At 37.5% G+C, this 18,073-nt stretch overlaps 1 protein-coding gene across 2 annotated transcripts in view; it reads right to left on the bottom strand.

Annotated features, from left to right (window-relative positions):
- Positions 1 to 18,073, bottom strand: part of ARHGEF38 (Rho guanine nucleotide exchange factor 38) — a 138,931-nt gene that overhangs the window by 27,078 nt on the left and 93,780 nt on the right. For both annotated transcript variants that reach the window (XM_089302982.1, XM_008267533.5), the window contains 4 exons: positions 16,327 to 16,344; positions 10,083 to 10,282; positions 6,898 to 7,031; positions 1,397 to 1,501 (listed from right to left, as the gene is read on the bottom strand). In XM_089302982.1, coding sequence (XP_089159108.1) covers positions 1,397 to 1,501; positions 6,898 to 7,031; positions 10,083 to 10,282; positions 16,327 to 16,344 — 457 coding nt within the window. The remainder of the gene's footprint in view (positions 1 to 1,396; positions 1,502 to 6,897; positions 7,032 to 10,082; positions 10,283 to 16,326; positions 16,345 to 18,073) is intronic.

An 18,073-nucleotide genomic window follows, 5' to 3' on the forward strand; every position in this document is an offset into this window, starting at 1 on the left:
CAATGAATGGAAACAGAAAATTTTCCAGTAGGGGCAGGTGTTGTGCTGAAGCAGGCTAAGCCTCCACTTGACATTCCTGCATTCCATATCTGAGTGCCAGTTCAAATCTGGCTATCCCACTTCCTATCCAGCTTCCTGCTAGCATGCCTGGGAAGACAGTGGAGGATGACCCAAATGCTTGGGTCCCTGCTGTCCTTGTAGGAGACCTAGATGGAATTCCAGGCCCATGGAATTCTGGTCCAGCCCTGGCTGTTGTGGGTGTTTGGGGATTAAAATACTTAGTGGACAAGGTCTTTCTCTCCCTTTCCTTTTTTTTTCCTTCTCCCTTTTCCTCTTTCTTTCACTGTGGCTTTTGAGTAAATAAATAAAGCTTTTTTTAAAAGAAAGAAAACTTTTCTGTAGATGTTTCTAAGAAGCATTTATCTCTGAAAGGTACATAAAAGACGGGTTCCCACCGTCCTCTGACTGTTGTAACTCAGTTTGGGTTTTCTTTTCACAGAAAGCATCCTCTAGAGAAATATTAGCAAACCTGATTGTAAAATCAGTTTTTGCATCAGGTAATAAATAAGAATAGAGTGCTGCTTGTCTTTATATAATGTGGAACCTTGTCTTCAAATCATTGTACCTGTCAACTTAATCCTCTGCTGGTGTGATATTTTACCTTTGTGTACAAACATCTGCCTCCAAAAATAGATATCCAAGATAAAAACTTCTGGAAAATGGAAGGGAACCATTTATTAACTGATTTACATTTAACTTTACTAACTTCCTATATCTTGTAGTCACAACCACTGTCAAGATGTTGTTAAGGACACCTTGTCCTCCATACGATGCATAAGGAGAATCTCCTGACTGGCCATTCTACTGAGAATAACAGTACTGTGCTGCAACTGGTTTGTTGAAATCAGTGATTTGCAGGAAGGTTAGGACAATCTCCTTGGGGAGATTTAATAACATGGGAGAATTTGAATATTGTAGTTCATATTGTTTTATAGTTCAGTTCATTTTCCTTCAGACTGACTTTTATATTTATTTTAGGCATTAGGAAGAAATATGCTGGAATAATCAAACATATAAATAGGATTTCTGCCTAGTGCAATTTTGTGTTAATGAACTCATCTCCATTATAAAGAAAGCATGCTGATGGTTCATATGGCAATTGAGCAAAAGTCCTACAGTATGGTGCTTTGGGTTGAGGGAAGGTGGAAAAGGTAAGGAAAAAAAGAAGCAAAATCCAAGTCATTATTTTGGCTACCCTCTCCAGTGGTTTGTAGTCTTCTAAATCTGATACAGTGTCATTATATAATTTGGGTGAACTATTACATTTACTCTCCACAATAACCAAGGAAATCTATGCATTCTTGTAGACACATTGAAGAGTTCGTGGTTCACCCACCTGTATGTGCTGTAGACAGAAGGAAATATTCTTCACAGAATGCTTCACAGTCTTTTCTAAAGATCTAAATAGCTTTTCTTCTCTGTTAAATGTATTGTCTTTCACCTAAAATATATATAAAAATTATAACTCAAATGACTGTGTTTTTAAAAAATGTACACAGTATTGGCCCAGAAATTTACAAAGCTTCTAATTAATTGAAAACCCTCTATGATAGGCAGACTGAACACAGTACTTTCTGTGTTGGTACACAGTACAATTATGTTATATATAGAATTAATATAGCAAAGCATGTCATCAAATTCAATTTGCTGTTGTTTACTTTCGCATAGCTTACTCAATGTCACAGTAGCTATTGTGTTCTAAAATTTTGTTCTACAGTTGTAATGGCATGTATTATGTAGGTATATTATTGTGAGTTTATAAAATAGCTACATTTAATCTATTGCCCGGAATATATTGTTTTGCTTATATGCCTCATTCTAGTTTATTTCACACAGCTTATTTATAAAATATTCTTAGGCTCATGGTTAAAGAAATGCAATAAATCTCTATTAACTCAAATGTGAAGGATGACGTAAGCTTAGCAAAAATAGTTCTACTGGGATAGACCATCAGAGTTAAGATAACAGTTCAAAACTATACTGTTTTTTGTCATCTTATATATGTATCTATTAGCATTTAGCAAAAATACACTTTTTATGTGTTTGTGACAATTCCTGGGAGCACGCAGTTACTAATTCTGTATACGATGAACTATTACTCATCAATCAAAATGGCTACAAAATAAGGTCAGCACCATTTCATGCTGGCAAAATCTGTGTGAAAATGGAAATGTTTCATGGAATTGGGTATTTATTATTCAGTCTGGCACTGAGGCTTAACTGTAGCCAGTCTTAGTTCATATGTTTTCTAATTTCAAATAGTTGACCTTGGAGTTCATATGTTTTCTAATTTCAGATAGTTGACCTTAGAACTGAATGGGTAGAAATAGTGACATTTTATTTAAGTTTTAAACCCTGAGTATTCTTTTTGTCTGAAAAACTTTTGATTAAACAGGAAGCAGAGTTTTCATAATCCACACAAAACTCAATGCCCTGCAACTCACTCAGTTGTATATAACTATATTCTGGAGCAGATTTTTTAAATTGCAATTTGCAAGGACCTATCCAGATATGCAAATTTATATATTGGCTGGGACCCAGATGATTTTAAGCAGGAGGTTAAAGGTCCGTACTATAAGAAATACTGCCAAATTCTACTTCTGTGTACCAAGCCTTTATCCTGCTTCTTTCTTTTGCTGGCATATTTTGTCATCCCTTCTCTGCCTTACAAAATCGTGTTTGTTTTTTGAGGACTAGTGCAACTGTCACCCAGCCTGTGAATGCTCCCTCTTTTCATCATTTTCCAACTATAGACAATTGCTCCTTCCCTTGTGCTGTCATAATCCTACTGAGGTATTTAAGCAATTCTCTCCATTGGTGGATTTCAAGTGTTTGAAATTAAGTATTTTTGTCTTAATAATAATAGCTATGTTTCAAAGACTGTCCCAACACCTGTCTTCCATTCTCTCATTTTCTTTCTTATCCAGCCCTATGGCATGGGTATTATGATTGATCCCATTTTATATATGAAGAACAGAAGCTTCAGGAGATGTAGCAGAAATTGTTAACATTCCACCCGGTGCTTTTACTGACAGAACCTGCACTTCTAGTTTAAATTGGGTGCATCACTGCACTACTAGAGACCACATTTAGAGACTCCCTTGCAGATGGCTCTGGCCTTCTAACTCGGTTTGGGCAAATAGGATGTGAGCCAACTGTTGTCTTTTGTTTCTGAGTCTTGGCCTTATACTATTTCCCTTGGGATTTAACTGAATACATAGTAGTGACCCAGTTTCAGTCAGACAGAGCTGACGATATATTAGGGAAACACTATATAAAATTGGGGGAACTGGCCAGCACCATGGCTCACTTGGTAATCCTCTGCCTGCAGCGCCGGCACCCCGGGTTCTAGTCCCTGTCGGGGCGCCAGATTCTGTCCCGGTTGCCCCTCTTCCAGTCCAGCTCTCTGCTGTGGCCTGGGAGGGCAGTGGAGGATGGCTCAACGGCTTGGGCCCTGCACCTGCATGGGAGACCAGGAGGAAGCACCTGGCTCCTGGCTTGGGATCGGCACAGCGCGCCAGCCATAGTGGCCAACTGGGGGGTGAACCAACTGAAGGAAGACCTTTCTCTCTGTCTCTCTCTCACTGTCTAACTCTGCCTGTCAAAAAAAAAAAAAAAATTGGGGGAACTATGTTCCTGAAGGGTCTCATGAAGCAGAGCTCATCTGGACTCACATCTCATGAGTATACATGACTACTTGATTTAAGCTAGTATCCTTTGTGACAGAGATGTGACCTTTACCCTTACTAATAGTGAAGGCTAATAAAACTTACCAACACTATGGGTATATACAGGATTCAAACCTTAGCAGTCTGAATTCAGAATCTATATTTGTTCATCTTCATGTTCCTGTTTTCTATCACAGTACCTAGTACGTGATAGTTCAATAAATGTGTAATGAATTGAATAGAAACTTCTTTTTGGGTAATAGCTTTATACCCTAACTCTACCAATATTTATCCTGAGCTGCTCACAAGTGCACAATTGATTGATTTGATATTTATCTCTTCTCCAGTTCAGCATGTGCAGCTGATTTTCTGATTAACAGTGAAATGCCTCATTGCTGACAGGACATCTTTTCAAAAGATTAAGGAGAAAATCTAATTAATAATCCTTCCTGCTAGTTTAAACACAGTTCACTTTTAGCTCACAAATGAAAAGTAAAAGAAGCTGATGATAAACACGTTAAAGGATATAACAGCTTAAACAAAAAGCTGCTCAAAAATAGAACCTGCCTAATGTTGCTCAGTAGAATTGATATGAGTCAGAAGCAAAATCCTAAAGAATGGGGAGAATTGTTTGCACCTTTACACATGCCAATAGGGGCTACAATCTTTTCTTAAATAAATTCCCAATTTGCTTTTATCACAGCTGTCTTTAGTTGAAATGTATTGATTGTCCTTTACCTCATCAGTGACTATCTACCATGAATGTTCCTTCCAAATTATAGCTGCACACCGAGAGGAGAATCCTTTTATATGCAGTGGGTAGAGAGCCCCCAGAATGCAGAAGCAAGTACAGAATGATCCAAGCTGTGTGCTCCAAAAATATACATGTTAGCTATGCGATGGCCATGTCATTGCAGCTTGTAAGAAGTTGATTATATTCACGGTCCCAGAGAGGGAGTCATCATGTGCCACACAGGGCTGCAGGGGAAGACCAGGTCTGGGTCAGGTGGCAGAAGAAGAGAGTGAAGAGGAAGTCTAGGCCAGAGCCTTTACTGGGGTTTCCACAGGAAAGCCAGGGTAGGGCAGAGTAAGTTTAGGATTGGTTACTTTGAATCATTCTCAAGGCCTTTGTGCCATAGGTTTGGTTTCTAATTGCCTGGGACCTCACCCCAGGTTTAATTAGGGCAGGGTATATACTGGGAGATAGTTGGGGCCCTGGACTTAAGATTGGTTGGTTTGATTATGAAAGTTGCTCTAAGAACAGATGAACTCTGTAAGGTACACTTTCTCCTCACCAGTGAGGCATTTTAACATGCCAAAGAATTGTATAATACAGAAAGTAAAACCCATGGTTAATAACATACCATGTATTAAGGAATCTACATCCACAGGAGAAGTAAGAAGTCCACACAATCAAAGGTAAATGATAATATAAGACAATGGCGCAAAATAATAATGATGATTATGATAATAATGACAGCCTATATATATTGAGCACTTATGCACTGTGAGGTGCTTTCTTTGTATACAAACATTCTCATTTAATCCTTAGAACAGCCCATATCATAGATATTATATAACCCCCAGTTTGCAGATGATTATGTTGAACTTAAGTTATGTAACCCAAGGGAAAAATTTATTAAGTGGCAGAGGTAGAGTTCAAATTCACGCTTATATAACTTCAAAGACCTTGCTCATAATTTCTGCCCTGTTCTAATTTCTGCAAATATGAACACTGTCCAAAATGGGAGACAGAAAGTAGTGGAGGAAGAGACCACTTCTACCTAAGTGGTCAGAAACAGCCAAGACTCAACAGAAGAAGGGAAAAAGCACACAGCCGCTAAATAGATAGGTAGACATAAGAGTCCTCTAAGCCCAAAGTCGAACCATCATACAGTTGCCTCTAGTTCAAACAAAAATCATAATTACAGATGTTGACATAAGTGAGGAAAGCAGGCAAATGAGAAGGAATGAAAAGCAAAGACCACATAGTGGGCTAAGAATCGTCCTTCCTAATTTTGCCCTAGAAGCCCACCATGTTATTACCTCAGGACCATGGCTTTTCTCCAAGTGGGTTTCTTTGATCACTTACTTTGGACTAATGAGCTACAAAACACCTGGAGTGTTTGCAGACTTTTAGTTTGCACCCTTGAACCAGGAAGAATCCCAGAAGCTGTCTTTCCGTAAGTTCCTCTGGTAATTCTCATGCCCTTGCTAATCCATCCATTATTTTTTTAATTTTGTAATATTTTATTTTATTTTTTATTTTATTTAAACTATAGAAGTTTCATGTATTTCACATATACAAATTTAGGAACATAGTGACACATCCCCTCCCACCCTCCCTCTTGCTGACACTCCAATCCATCTTCCTCCTCCCTTTCCCATTCCCACTCTTAATTTTTACAAAGATCTATTTTCGGTTTACTTAATGATTGTATAGTTAGCCCTATACTAAATAAAAAAAGTTCAACAAATAGTATGAAGAGGAAAAAAAAAAAAAAACACTGTTCCTCAACAGAAGAGACAAGGGCTGTAAACAATCATTGAATCTCAAAATGTTCATTTCACTCCAATACATTACATTTCAGGTACTCCATTATTTACTAAAGATTGACATGAAAGTGGTTCAAGCCAGGCTAAACAGCTGACACAGAACAGTTTGCCACTGGTCCGCAATGGGCATCTGGGGAGTAGGAGGAGAGCTGGGGGGATACAGCATAGAAAAAACAAATCACACCAACTTTTGCATCTAAACGCTTTTTTTTTTTGATAGATGAAACAAAGATAAAATGAACCCTGAAGGAAAGTGAGATTTTTAAAAGCAGAAGTAAAACAAAGATGGAAGGAGGACAGTGCCTTGGGGGTGAGTATATGCCAGTGGATGGCAAATGTCAGGACTTCTGGGCATCCTGTGTCCCATGTCCTTATGTCTTTATTTGCCCCTTGCTTCGAATGGAAACGCTACAGCAAAGACCGTGTCGGTACCACCCCCGCTGTTACTCCCGGGGCGGAGACATGACAAGAAGAGAAGAACAGACATCAATTACCTTGATTATCAGTGATTCTCTAGAAGTTGTCATAATAAGAAAACAAAACCTCATAAAAATATAAGTGTTCACGTTCCCCAGGAAAACGTGCAAGTATGTGGCCCAAGAAGAAAAATTACCTGCGATTCTCCTCTGGTCAGAATCTTTAGATGATTTGTCATTCGTTTTGATTTCTTGCTAATTGAATGAATATTTAGTTTAGACAGTTTGTCTTTAAGTGATTCATCCTCATCATTCTTCTTATATTTTAGAACTGAAAAGGAAGAATGCAGTAACATGTTTAAAATGTGCAGCATAGGAAGTGTGCACTTCTCCCAATGTTTTCAAGGTCAATATTTATATTCGAGATTCATATATATCTACATGACTCTTGACCTTTCTCTGCAGATGCTACTTGCTCCAACCCCACTATCTATTCATGGCCTACACACTATGACCCCGCTGACCGTCAGACCGCTGTTCAAAAGCATGAGCTCCTCAAAGTCCAAGATTCATTTACCTCTCATATTAAAGAAATCCCTGATACTAGGAGAAATGCTCTGCTTCTCTTCTCACATATAATCGTATCTATTATCTGGGGTCTCTGGAGTAGGAAATCAGGACCCAACTAACAATGAAAAGACAACTGTATCCAATGTTGAGACAACTAACAATGAAAAGATAACTGTACACAATGACCATCTGTTGCACCATTGATAAGGATTAAACTCACACAGATTTTGTGAAGAACATGTTGTCAGAATCTAACAAAAATGAGAATGTTATTAGTCCATGACCAGATAGTTCATGCAGAGAAATCTGCTTCCCATAATCAAGACTACTAAACAGCTTACATCACTGTTTTTTTTAGCAGCAAGGTATTGAAAGCAATAGAAAAATTTATTCGTAGAAGAATGATTTAATAAATTATGGTACATTCATAAATACTAGGAATCAGTAAAATGAAGGCAATATTAATCACTAGAACGTTCATGATACATAATTAGATTTGAAAAATACTCCAGTACCATACATATGGCTGAAAGGAAGGAAAGAAGAAATGGTGGTAATGTAGGGAGCAGACACAGAGAGAAGCACAGTGGGAAAAAAAGAGTTTGAAAGCAACATGATATGTTAGCTATGTACACTGGAATACTGGAGTCATGGGAATTGGACCATTTTACTCTTTAAAACAATTTAAGCAAACAAAAAAGTGTAAATACTATAGCAATCATGATTCACCTAGCTTTGTCAACTCTTTAACAGTTTACGTTCCTTTTTCTTTAAAAAAAAAATTGTGTAACAGTTGAAGATGTCCTGATCTCCATCTTTGATCCCTAAAGGAAATTTTGATCCTAAATAATAGGGTCTGTTATATTTGTATCTATCTCTCTGCCTTTACTATGTCTGCTTGGATTCATATAATACATAGTATTACTTTGAATTTTTTCAAATCTTCTATACTTGATCTTAGCCAAAAGGCCAAGAAGTGATTCAAGTCTTCTAAAAATAAAGTATTACACATATTTTCTAACTTGCTAATTTACCTTCTTTCTAAACTCAAGGGTATATTTTTTCTATTGATATATGTACTTTTATTAATTTTTATCTACCTATGATATCATACCATATAATAGACTATCTATTATCTGGACAAATATGTAATCTCTTTTGTTTTATAAAAAATACTAATTACGGCCAGTGCCGCGGCTCACTAGGCTAATCCTCCGCCTGCGGCGCCGGCACACCTGGTTCTAGTCCCGGTCAGGGCGCCAGATTCTGTCCCGGTTGCCCCCCTTCCAGGCCAGCTCTCTGCTGTGGCCAGGGAGTGCAGTGGAGGATGGCCCAAGTGCTTGGGCCCTGCACCCCATGGGAGACCAGGAAAAGCACCTGGATTCTGGCTCCTGCCATCGGATCAGCGCGGGGCGCCGGCCACAGTGCACCGGCTGCGGCGGCCATTGGAGGGTGAACCAACGGCAAAGGAAGACCTTTCTCTCTGTTTCTCTCTCTCTCTCTCACTGTCCACTCTGTCTGTCAAAAAAAAAAAAAAATACTAATTACTAGAACATATCTCTTTGATCACATGGGCAAGCTTCTCTAGAGCAAATCCCTAAAAACTGACTTTCTCTCTGCCCGGTGTGTGCCTCCTTACTAGATTTTTCCAAACTGTTCTCTAAAACAGCAATTCCAATTCATATCCTCCTCTACGGACTAAAGGACAGCACTTAGCATTATCCAGTAAGTTTTTTTGCCAATCCAATGGACTGGGTATCGTCTATCATGGTTATTTGAATTAGCATTTCTCCAAATACTAATGGAGCTTAGCATTTTATAGTTTTTTTTTATCTTTCTGTGACTTGCTTATTTACTATAAACCTTTTTCATATTAGAATATCTTTTATTATTGATTTAATATCAACAATTATATATTCTAGAAGTAATACTTCATGTGCTGTCTTCTCACTTTGTTCATGGTGTCTTTTACTCTATAGCCTTTACTAATTGCTCTGTGTCCTTCTTCATAAGTTTATTAATACAAATACATTACTTTTGAATAAATATTAGAAATGAAAAATAAAAATAAATGAAGGTTGGACTGGTTAGCTCTAAAGTTCTGCCATTGCTTTGATGTCAAATTGAGATTTAATATTAGGAGGACAAAGCCAATGAAAAACTTTATGGATATAAATCAGTTTGAGGAAGGTCCTATGGTCTATCCAAATAAATTATTTAGTGACATAGTCCTCTGGAACATTTAGGAACCATGTAATTGTCTCCATTTTTTTGAAATCTATATTTTACATTATATGTTAATTGTATAATTTAGTTTACACATAGTTAACAATAATTTGATAATTCTAGAAAGAAATAGATCCGCTCCCATTAGTAGAGCATTATAATTGCCAATACAGTCTCCAAATGAAAGGCCACCTCACCTGGATCTGCCCTTTGCCCAGCATTTTCCATGCTACTTCCTATTGTGGTTACCTGGCCGTGTCTCCCTGTCACCACACAGACCACAGATGACAGGAGGACCACATGCTGTGGTGTGTAGTCAGGCCACAGTACATCACCCAGTGTGCAGTGGCCGAATGAGGTTAAGCATACTGCTGTTTGGTAAAATCAAATTGTCAGTTTTGTGAGCCTCATAATCTTCTCCCCAGCCAGCAAGGCAAAACCACACTCTCCTCCTCGGTCACAACTTCAGATTTTAAATAATCGTGTTCACTGCAGCTGCCACGACTCCTCTGACAGTCTTATTCTCAGCGGTATACACAGAACTCTCCAATCGTGGGAACATCCCATCCATTGTGTCTGTTCCTACCTAAATCTTTCCTTCTTTTCAGTTCATTGATGTTAACATTAATGTCCTTCACAGCAGCAAAGGCATCCCCCAGTGCGCTGTAATCTGGGTGGCAAGGAGGGGTAGAATTCCGAAGTTCACACAGTAATAGGGGGTACTTCATCACACGCTGAATTGGTTTGATCATCAAAGAGCCCATGTCCAGTAAGTTGGGTTTGCCTCTACAATAGAGAGAAATCATATCAGTGTCGCAAACATTTATTAACTCCTTTTCATTTCTGTGATTTTTAAAAATTATAACTGCTAGAACTATTTTCTCCTTTAATTTTTCCATGTGACTACACAAACTTTCTAAATGAAAGCACAAACAAATGATGATAGGAAGAAGCAAGACTGATAGATCCTACTACTCAACTGAAACCTGACAGAAGACAAAAGTGTAGACCTCTCTGCCAAGAGCAACTTAAAGCATGATGTTTGCCCATTTTCCATATCATGCTTTGTAATATAGTGTGAAACTATTTCAGAATCTGTTTTCCCTTGACAATTAAGAAAACAAATTTTCCTAATGGCGTTTTTGTGATTATTAGTGAGAAAAATTGATTCATAATTTAAAAATCTAAACAAATGACTTGCAAAGTAGACTCAAAGAATTGCTCTCTCTTTCACCAAATTGAGAAGTTGCATTTACAATGTTTCAGAGGTTTCACCACAGTTACGCAAAGAGACGTAGATAACTGCAATTAATTCTGTAATCGTTGTTATAATCACTAATGATTGTTCTCACACAATGACTTCTTATGTGGCATTGTTAGACAGAGGACTTTCAAATGATGATACTAAATGGAGCACCCATGCTTCTGTGCAGGCAGTTCACAGGAGGGCAAAGGATACAAGCTTGGTCATGTTATTGCTCAGCCTATGGCCCTTGATCTGTCATCCAGAAAGTAGTGTTTTCCAAAAACCTCTTTATGCAAAGTCAAATAAAGCGACACTATGGTTAAGAAGTACGGATATTGTTTTCAAATTTTGATAGGGAGTTTTTTCATATTTCAATTATTTTTAGAATCTAATATGGATAGATAATAGACCACATAATTAGAATAGTAAAAAAGAGCTAAATGTGGAACAAAATTTTAAAACTTGCATCATTAGGTCTGAAGGCAACTTAAAGACCATAAAATTTATCTTGATAAATGAAGAACTGAAGAACTTGATAAATGAAGAACTGAAGGACTTGATAAATGAAGAACTGTATGTATGTTTATCATACATACACGCACACATATGTGCAGGCACACAAATACACACTCATGTGCACACACATGTACACACTGGTTACTATACATCTCCTCTATTTTGTTTGTACCATAGTACTTATCCCTCTCTGGAACTGTCTTGGTTATCTTTTTGCTAGTTTAGAATTGATTTATCTATCATCATTCTATCTCCACCATGATATAATATTTTCTTTGAATGCATATTTGTAAACTAAGAAATTATATAGGTCTCAGATTTTCCATAATATGTTTTTATTTTAGCATTTTTTCCAAAAATTGCATAATGTTTCTAAATAAATGACTGAGGAATATTATTTATATGCTGACACAATGAGGGTAGCATAATACCCACAAATACAGAAGCAAATCAAAAGACAACATTGTTTTGGAGGTAAATCAGAATAAATGAAGGTTTGCAAGGGAGTAAAAAGTTGCATCAATATGTTGTATTGTGGACTTCCTACTCATTTGCACCAAGTCAAGGATAGAAAGGTTTGAGGTAAGGAGAGATGGTGACATAGAGGAAAGAGGGGGGAGAAAAGAGCAGAGTGGTAGAGAGAGAATGACTGCTAACTGATTTCTAAGAGGACTGAGTGAAGCGGCTTTAAAAATGTAAATATAACATGAATACTAAAATTAAGTCAAAAACTATTTTCTGACTGTAGCAGAAAATTTGAATATCAAAGATATCATATCTTTGTGTATTTTACGCAGAATTTTTTCAAGAATATAATAGTTTAGACACTTAAGTAGAAACAAGTCAGGGAAATGGAAGATATTAACTTGATTAAAGGAAACCATATTATATACATATTAATATATTCAGATTTAGAATTTCTTCTGGTTTTTAATATGAAATATTAATTTACTTTATCTTTGATAAAATCACCCAAAGTTCTATCAAAATATAAATAAAGGAAAACATTTCAAAGAAAAACAAGCATTAGCAAGATGTTTATTAATATGGTATATGTTAATTTTTAATTACAAAAAACAAAATTCAGATGTATTCAAGTATAAAATTGTGATGTATTTTTGAGCTGCCCCCCTTTATCCCTTATCTAGATTAAGTCACAAAATCCACCTAGACTCTTAGTAGTGTCCAAATCATCACTATTTTTTTTCTATCACTGTTTAGCATAAAAGCTTTATTCCCTTTGATATTTCAAATAGCAACAATTATAAATGATTATCATTTCTCTTTAAAGCATTATAAGTGCAAGTCTTTAACAAGTTTCAAAATTGAGAACTCTCCCACTGTTGTCTTCAGACACACACTATGGTTAGTTGTTTGAGTGATGAGCAATGAATGATATTCTGTGGTTCAGATGAACCACACTAACAAGCAACGTGGTAGAAAATATACAGGATGTGTCACACGGTAACCATACTCTTGGCATTCAGTCTAAAAGTTCACTCAGTTAGACTCAGGTCTCATAACCGTGTGAGGCAGAAGAATGCTATGTGCAGCGTAAATCTTCTCAGCCAAGAAACCAGCTATCACCTACCTCTCCTGCCATAAGTAACCAAAAGTGTAAAAATTTCCCATACATATTTGGCTAAAGACTATAGTAATTATTAATTTATAATTCTGTTTCATCTTCTGTCTAAACATAAGTACTTTGGCAAATATTTATTTTAAACATTTGTTTACTTACTTGGAGGTCAGAGTGAGAGAGAGATTGGTAGAAAGAGAGACAGAGATCTTCCTCCCGCTGGTTCATTCCCCAAATGGCCACAATAGCCAAGTCTGGGCCATGCCAAATCTAGGAGCCATAAACTCCATCTGGGTCTTCCTTGTGGGTGGCAGAGGGACACTCTGATATATGCCAACATTGTATACAGTGGCTTAAAGACCTATACTACAAAACCAACCATTTTGGCAGTATTTAATGCCATAAATAGTACACTAATATCATTACAAATTATTGTTGAGATGTTAGAAAGTCAAGTACACAGAACTGGCTTTGTTTTAGCAGCATCCCATGTGGGCACCAGTTCATGTCTCAGCTGCTCCTCTTCGGATCCAGCTTTCTGTTAGTGGCCTGGAAAAACAGTGGAAGATGGCCCAACTCCTTGGGCCCCTTCACCCACATGGGAGACACGGAAGTAGCTCCTGATTCCTGGCTTTGGATTGGCCCAGCTTCCGCCATTGTGGCCATTTAAGGAGTGAAACAGTGGATGGAAGACCTGTCTCTCTGTCGAGGTGCCATATAATTTCCAAGTGGCTTCACACCTGGAGAGGCACCACTGCAACTTCAAAAAGGAGACCAACAGTTGGAGGGACCCTCTCTTTGGCTGCAGACCATGGCTGGAGGGGCTGCCAGGTGTTCTCTCTGCTTCTTCTCTCCCAACCCCTTTTCCTTTGGGGCAATCTCCTGGCCCATGGCCCACTCATGACAGATATTTCTGTGTGAGGCATGTGTGTGTGTGCTCACTCTCTCACCTTTAAAATAAATGTTATCACTTTGGGTACCTTATTTGTGTCAGCACTTAGAATGTGTGTCTTTGTGCATGATAAAATCTTTTAGGAAAATTCATATTCCCCTTGCCCACATCAATAAGAAATTGATATAGGAAGGAAATATATGGTGATTCTATAGTGGCTTATGTTTTTAATAGGTGTGTGTGTAAAGAAAAAACTGCAATGGATTCAGAGATACTGTGATGTTACAATGGTGAACTCGGGAATATAACTACCAATTATATTTCCCATCTTCATTTTTATTTTATAGCATTTCTTTAATAATTTTAAAAGTACAAGGAAAAGAGAAAATAATCTATAAGATTTACAGATTAATAGGAGCTGTGAAGTCCAGAAGTAAGCATAGCTGGCTAGACAGGGAACACAAATAGAAAAGAGGAAAAAAACGTGAAAATAACAAAACACTGCATTTCTGGGGATAAATTTCTAATAGGCATCTTTCTCTCGATTTAGAATGTGGGACTTGTATCACCTGTATCACTCTTTAGTGGGTGATCCTCTGGTTCTTGTCACGCATTCGGTTTTTGATGTTTGCAAAAGGTAATTCAAAGTAAATATTTTAGGTGTTATCTTCAGCTTTCTTTGTATAGCTTAAAATGTAGATTGTAACACACACACAGTCAATTTTCAGTAACTGTAAGTAAGAGATTTTTTTGGATGCCCTTTAAAAACCCACATCTCTTAAATGCAATCTTGATTGCAACATTCCCGGCCTTAACCACTAAAGCTCCCAACAATTACGCAGCTCTTGACATTGCCTTTTACCCCTTTCTGTAGCAGCATGTGTGCTTCAGGACCCAAGAGAAAGGAACAGGAAGGAAAATAACTCATGGCAAATGTGGCTTTGATGTCCCTCCAGCCACATGCTGTGATTGCCCTTCCTCTTTTTAGTTCTTGATGTATAGAACAGACTAGAGGGGCTAACTCCCACACAGTGGGAGAGCAAGGGCCATTTTTAAAGCCAGCATTTCAATACAGTGTACTGTTTGTTTAAAATACTCTGTCAGTAGGAATCTGTGCATGCTAACTGCACTCAAAATTTCTCTCCCTTTCCTCTCAATCTCTGTCTCTCTTTCCCCTCTCTTTATTGTTTGTTTTTGTTAAAGACCTATGCCTTACAGGGAAAAACATAGCAGAATTCATAGCATATGGAGTTCTTCTCCAGCCACCCAGCCATGTGAAACACCAGTCCTTGGCACAATGTCAGGGGCACAGGCTTTGTGCCGAGGCAATTCTTTTCCTAACCCCCATCAACTATCACTGAGAGCAGCTGGGAAGGCTGTGGTGTGTGGATAGGCCCAAAAACGCTCCTGCACCTCACAAAACAAATGTACTCATATCCATTTATCCCATGGCCTGTTTTTACTTTTGAAAGAAAAGATTTATAGAGTGAGAGAACTGAGTGCCTGTTTGATATCCCAAAAATCAACTTCTCAACCTGGCCTATGTCTTGTGTCTCCTGCATAAAACCTACTTCCTCCACTTCACCTTTGAATGCTGTCTTTTCTCAAGGTAGCTCTGCACCAAGCATGACTGACAGGTATTTCTGGCTTACATTAATATAATTTCTGTTTTGTAAACTTTATCCTCTTTGATGTAAACTCTCAAGAGTTTAAAACACACATGCATGCACACAGCCCCTATGAACTCAGAATCTTTGGTGCTGCCCGTGCTAAGCCAAACACATGCTTTTCGAAGTCCTCATAAATTTTAGTTTGTTTGTTCTTTCAGCAGTAAACAGGCAAGGAATACTTTTCTCTTAGAAAAGTGGCTATCTTCCAGAGTCTGCATGTATATTGTTTTACAAAACAATTTCTACCTAGTGGCCAACTATTTATCATTAATATTTCACTTCTGTACTATGCATGCATGACTTTTGCTTCATAAATAATATAAGGATCCAAGTTAGAGAAAACTCAATATTTTACTATAATGCATAAGGAAATATTTTGTTATCTATTATCTATGAAATCTTAAAAAGTATTATGTACTAATCTCTGGCTTTTTAAACTAGTATGCTTAGGAAGAAATGTTTTTTGGACACATTAAAAGATTCCTAAGCACATGGACGATTCCCATTCCTGAAGAGTTCTTAGCACCAACAAATGTAAGTAAACTATATATCAGTATTTCTCTAAAAATTTCAATAAAAAACATGTGGTAATTTAAGATATGAGGCCATCTCAGGCAAATCGGAAATGTGGTAACAGTGAAATCTGATGCACCAATTATGTCTGTTGTAAATGCATTCACAATATTTATTGATTTATTAAAATCAGTTAATTATAAAAACTAAAAATTCCATTAGACAAGACTATTCAGCACTTTTCCTCATGAATTTTATACTTGATTTCTTTTAGTAAAAAGGGGGATACTTACTATATACATCACCTCTAACTACCTGGATATGATCAATATACGAAATATGCATGTATTAAAAATCAGATTTTATCCCATAAATATGTGCAATTATAAAGTGTAAATTTAAAAAGGTACTTACTCTTGCATGTATATTTGCCTGTAAGAGAGAAAAAAATGAAATTTATGTAAATCCACATATCTGAAATAATATGCAAACATTATAAAACATCCTAATTTGTATTTTGTAAATTTCATGATGCCCTGTAGAATTAGTCTCATTATTTTAAAGCCATATCCTTAAAATCTTATTTCAACATATAAACCATTTCATTTCATGCTTTATGTAAGAATAAAAACTCTTGGCAGGTGTTTGGCGCAGCAGTTGAGATACGACTTGGTATGCCTGCATCCCATACCGGAGAGTCTCGGTTTGAGTCTCAGCTTTGCTCCTGCTTCCAGCTTCCTGTTACTGTGCACCCTGGGAGGCAGCAGGTGATCACTCAAGCCACTCACATAGGAGACCTGCACTGACCTGACTTTAGCCACTTGTGGTCATTTGGTAAAGGAACCTAGAGGATGGAAGATCTCTCTCTCTCTCTCTCTCAAATAAATAATAAGGAAAAATTTAAACTTTTGATTCAGATTATAGTTAGTAAATTTCGATAATTTGGAAGTGGAGTTCAATTTAAATGTTCATTTACATTATGAAAAAATGATCTGTTAAACATGGTAATGGAAGAAGCCAAAATTGTAAGATTACAAAGGAAATGTTTACTGGCTTGCAGAAAACTATTATCAAAGCTCTGCAACACCTCTGTGTATAATGACATGCAGATGATGAACAATTCCCATTCAATGACTAATTCTCACAAAAGACTTCACTAGGTGTTTCCAAGTTTTGTGTAAAACTGATGTCATTCCAATGAAAAGCAAAGTTCATTTATGATCTGCCTCTTCTTCCATCTCCTCTCTACCCATTCCTTTTTATTCTCATCCTCCTTAAATTGCTGACATCAACACAGCTTTGCACTGGCCTCTCAGTCTCTATACATGCTGTTCCTCCTGCCTGCATTGCTTTTCCTCCAGATATCTGGTTTAATGCCTTTGCTCTTTTTTTTTTCTGTTGTTTTGTTTTGTTTTAAGATTTAATTATTTGAAAGTCAGAGTAATACAGAAAGAGATGGAGAGGCAGGGAGAGAGAGGTCTTCCATCCCCACTGGTTTACTTCTCAAAAGGCCACAATAGCCGGAATTGGGCTGATCCAATGCCAGGAGCCAGGAGCTTCTTCCAGGTCTCCCACGTAGGTGCAGGGGACCAAGGTCTTGGGCCATCCACTGCTACTTTCCTAGGCCATAGCAGAGAGCTGAATTAGAAGTGGAGCGGCCAGAACTCAAACCGGTGCCTGTATGGGATGCTGGCACTGCAGGCGGTGGCTTTACCCGCATTGCCCCTGCCTTAGCTCTTTTGGGTCTTTTCTCAAACCTCACTTCCCAGGGAAGCCTTCCATGACCAAGCTTTTAAAACTTGTCCCCTGCTTCATGCCATACTCTTTATCCGCAATGCCCTATGCATTTCTCTCCAGAACACTTGACACTTTCTGGTATACTACAAAACTTTTTTATTTAGTTTGTCATCTACCTCCCCTCTCCACCACTCCAGACAAGAATTTATGGTTGATTTCTTCACTGCTGTGCACTTGGTAGGAGCTCAAACTATATTTAAGGAATAAGAAAGATGGAAATTTTTCTCCAAAAGCCTCATGTTGCTGTAGAGAAATAGAATAATAGCCTGTGTTTATCACCTGACCACCATGACCACTGGGACTAACCTTTTGGAAACAATGAATATTTTCTTTTTTCTTTGTTTCAAACAATTTTTATCTATAG

The sequence above is a fragment of the Oryctolagus cuniculus genome, chromosome 8 (assembly GCF_051225735.1).
Source record: "Oryctolagus cuniculus isolate XC-2025 breed Fujian yellow rabbit chromosome 8, ASM5122573v1, whole genome shotgun sequence".
Classification (NCBI taxonomy): domain Eukaryota; kingdom Metazoa; phylum Chordata; class Mammalia; order Lagomorpha; family Leporidae; genus Oryctolagus; species Oryctolagus cuniculus.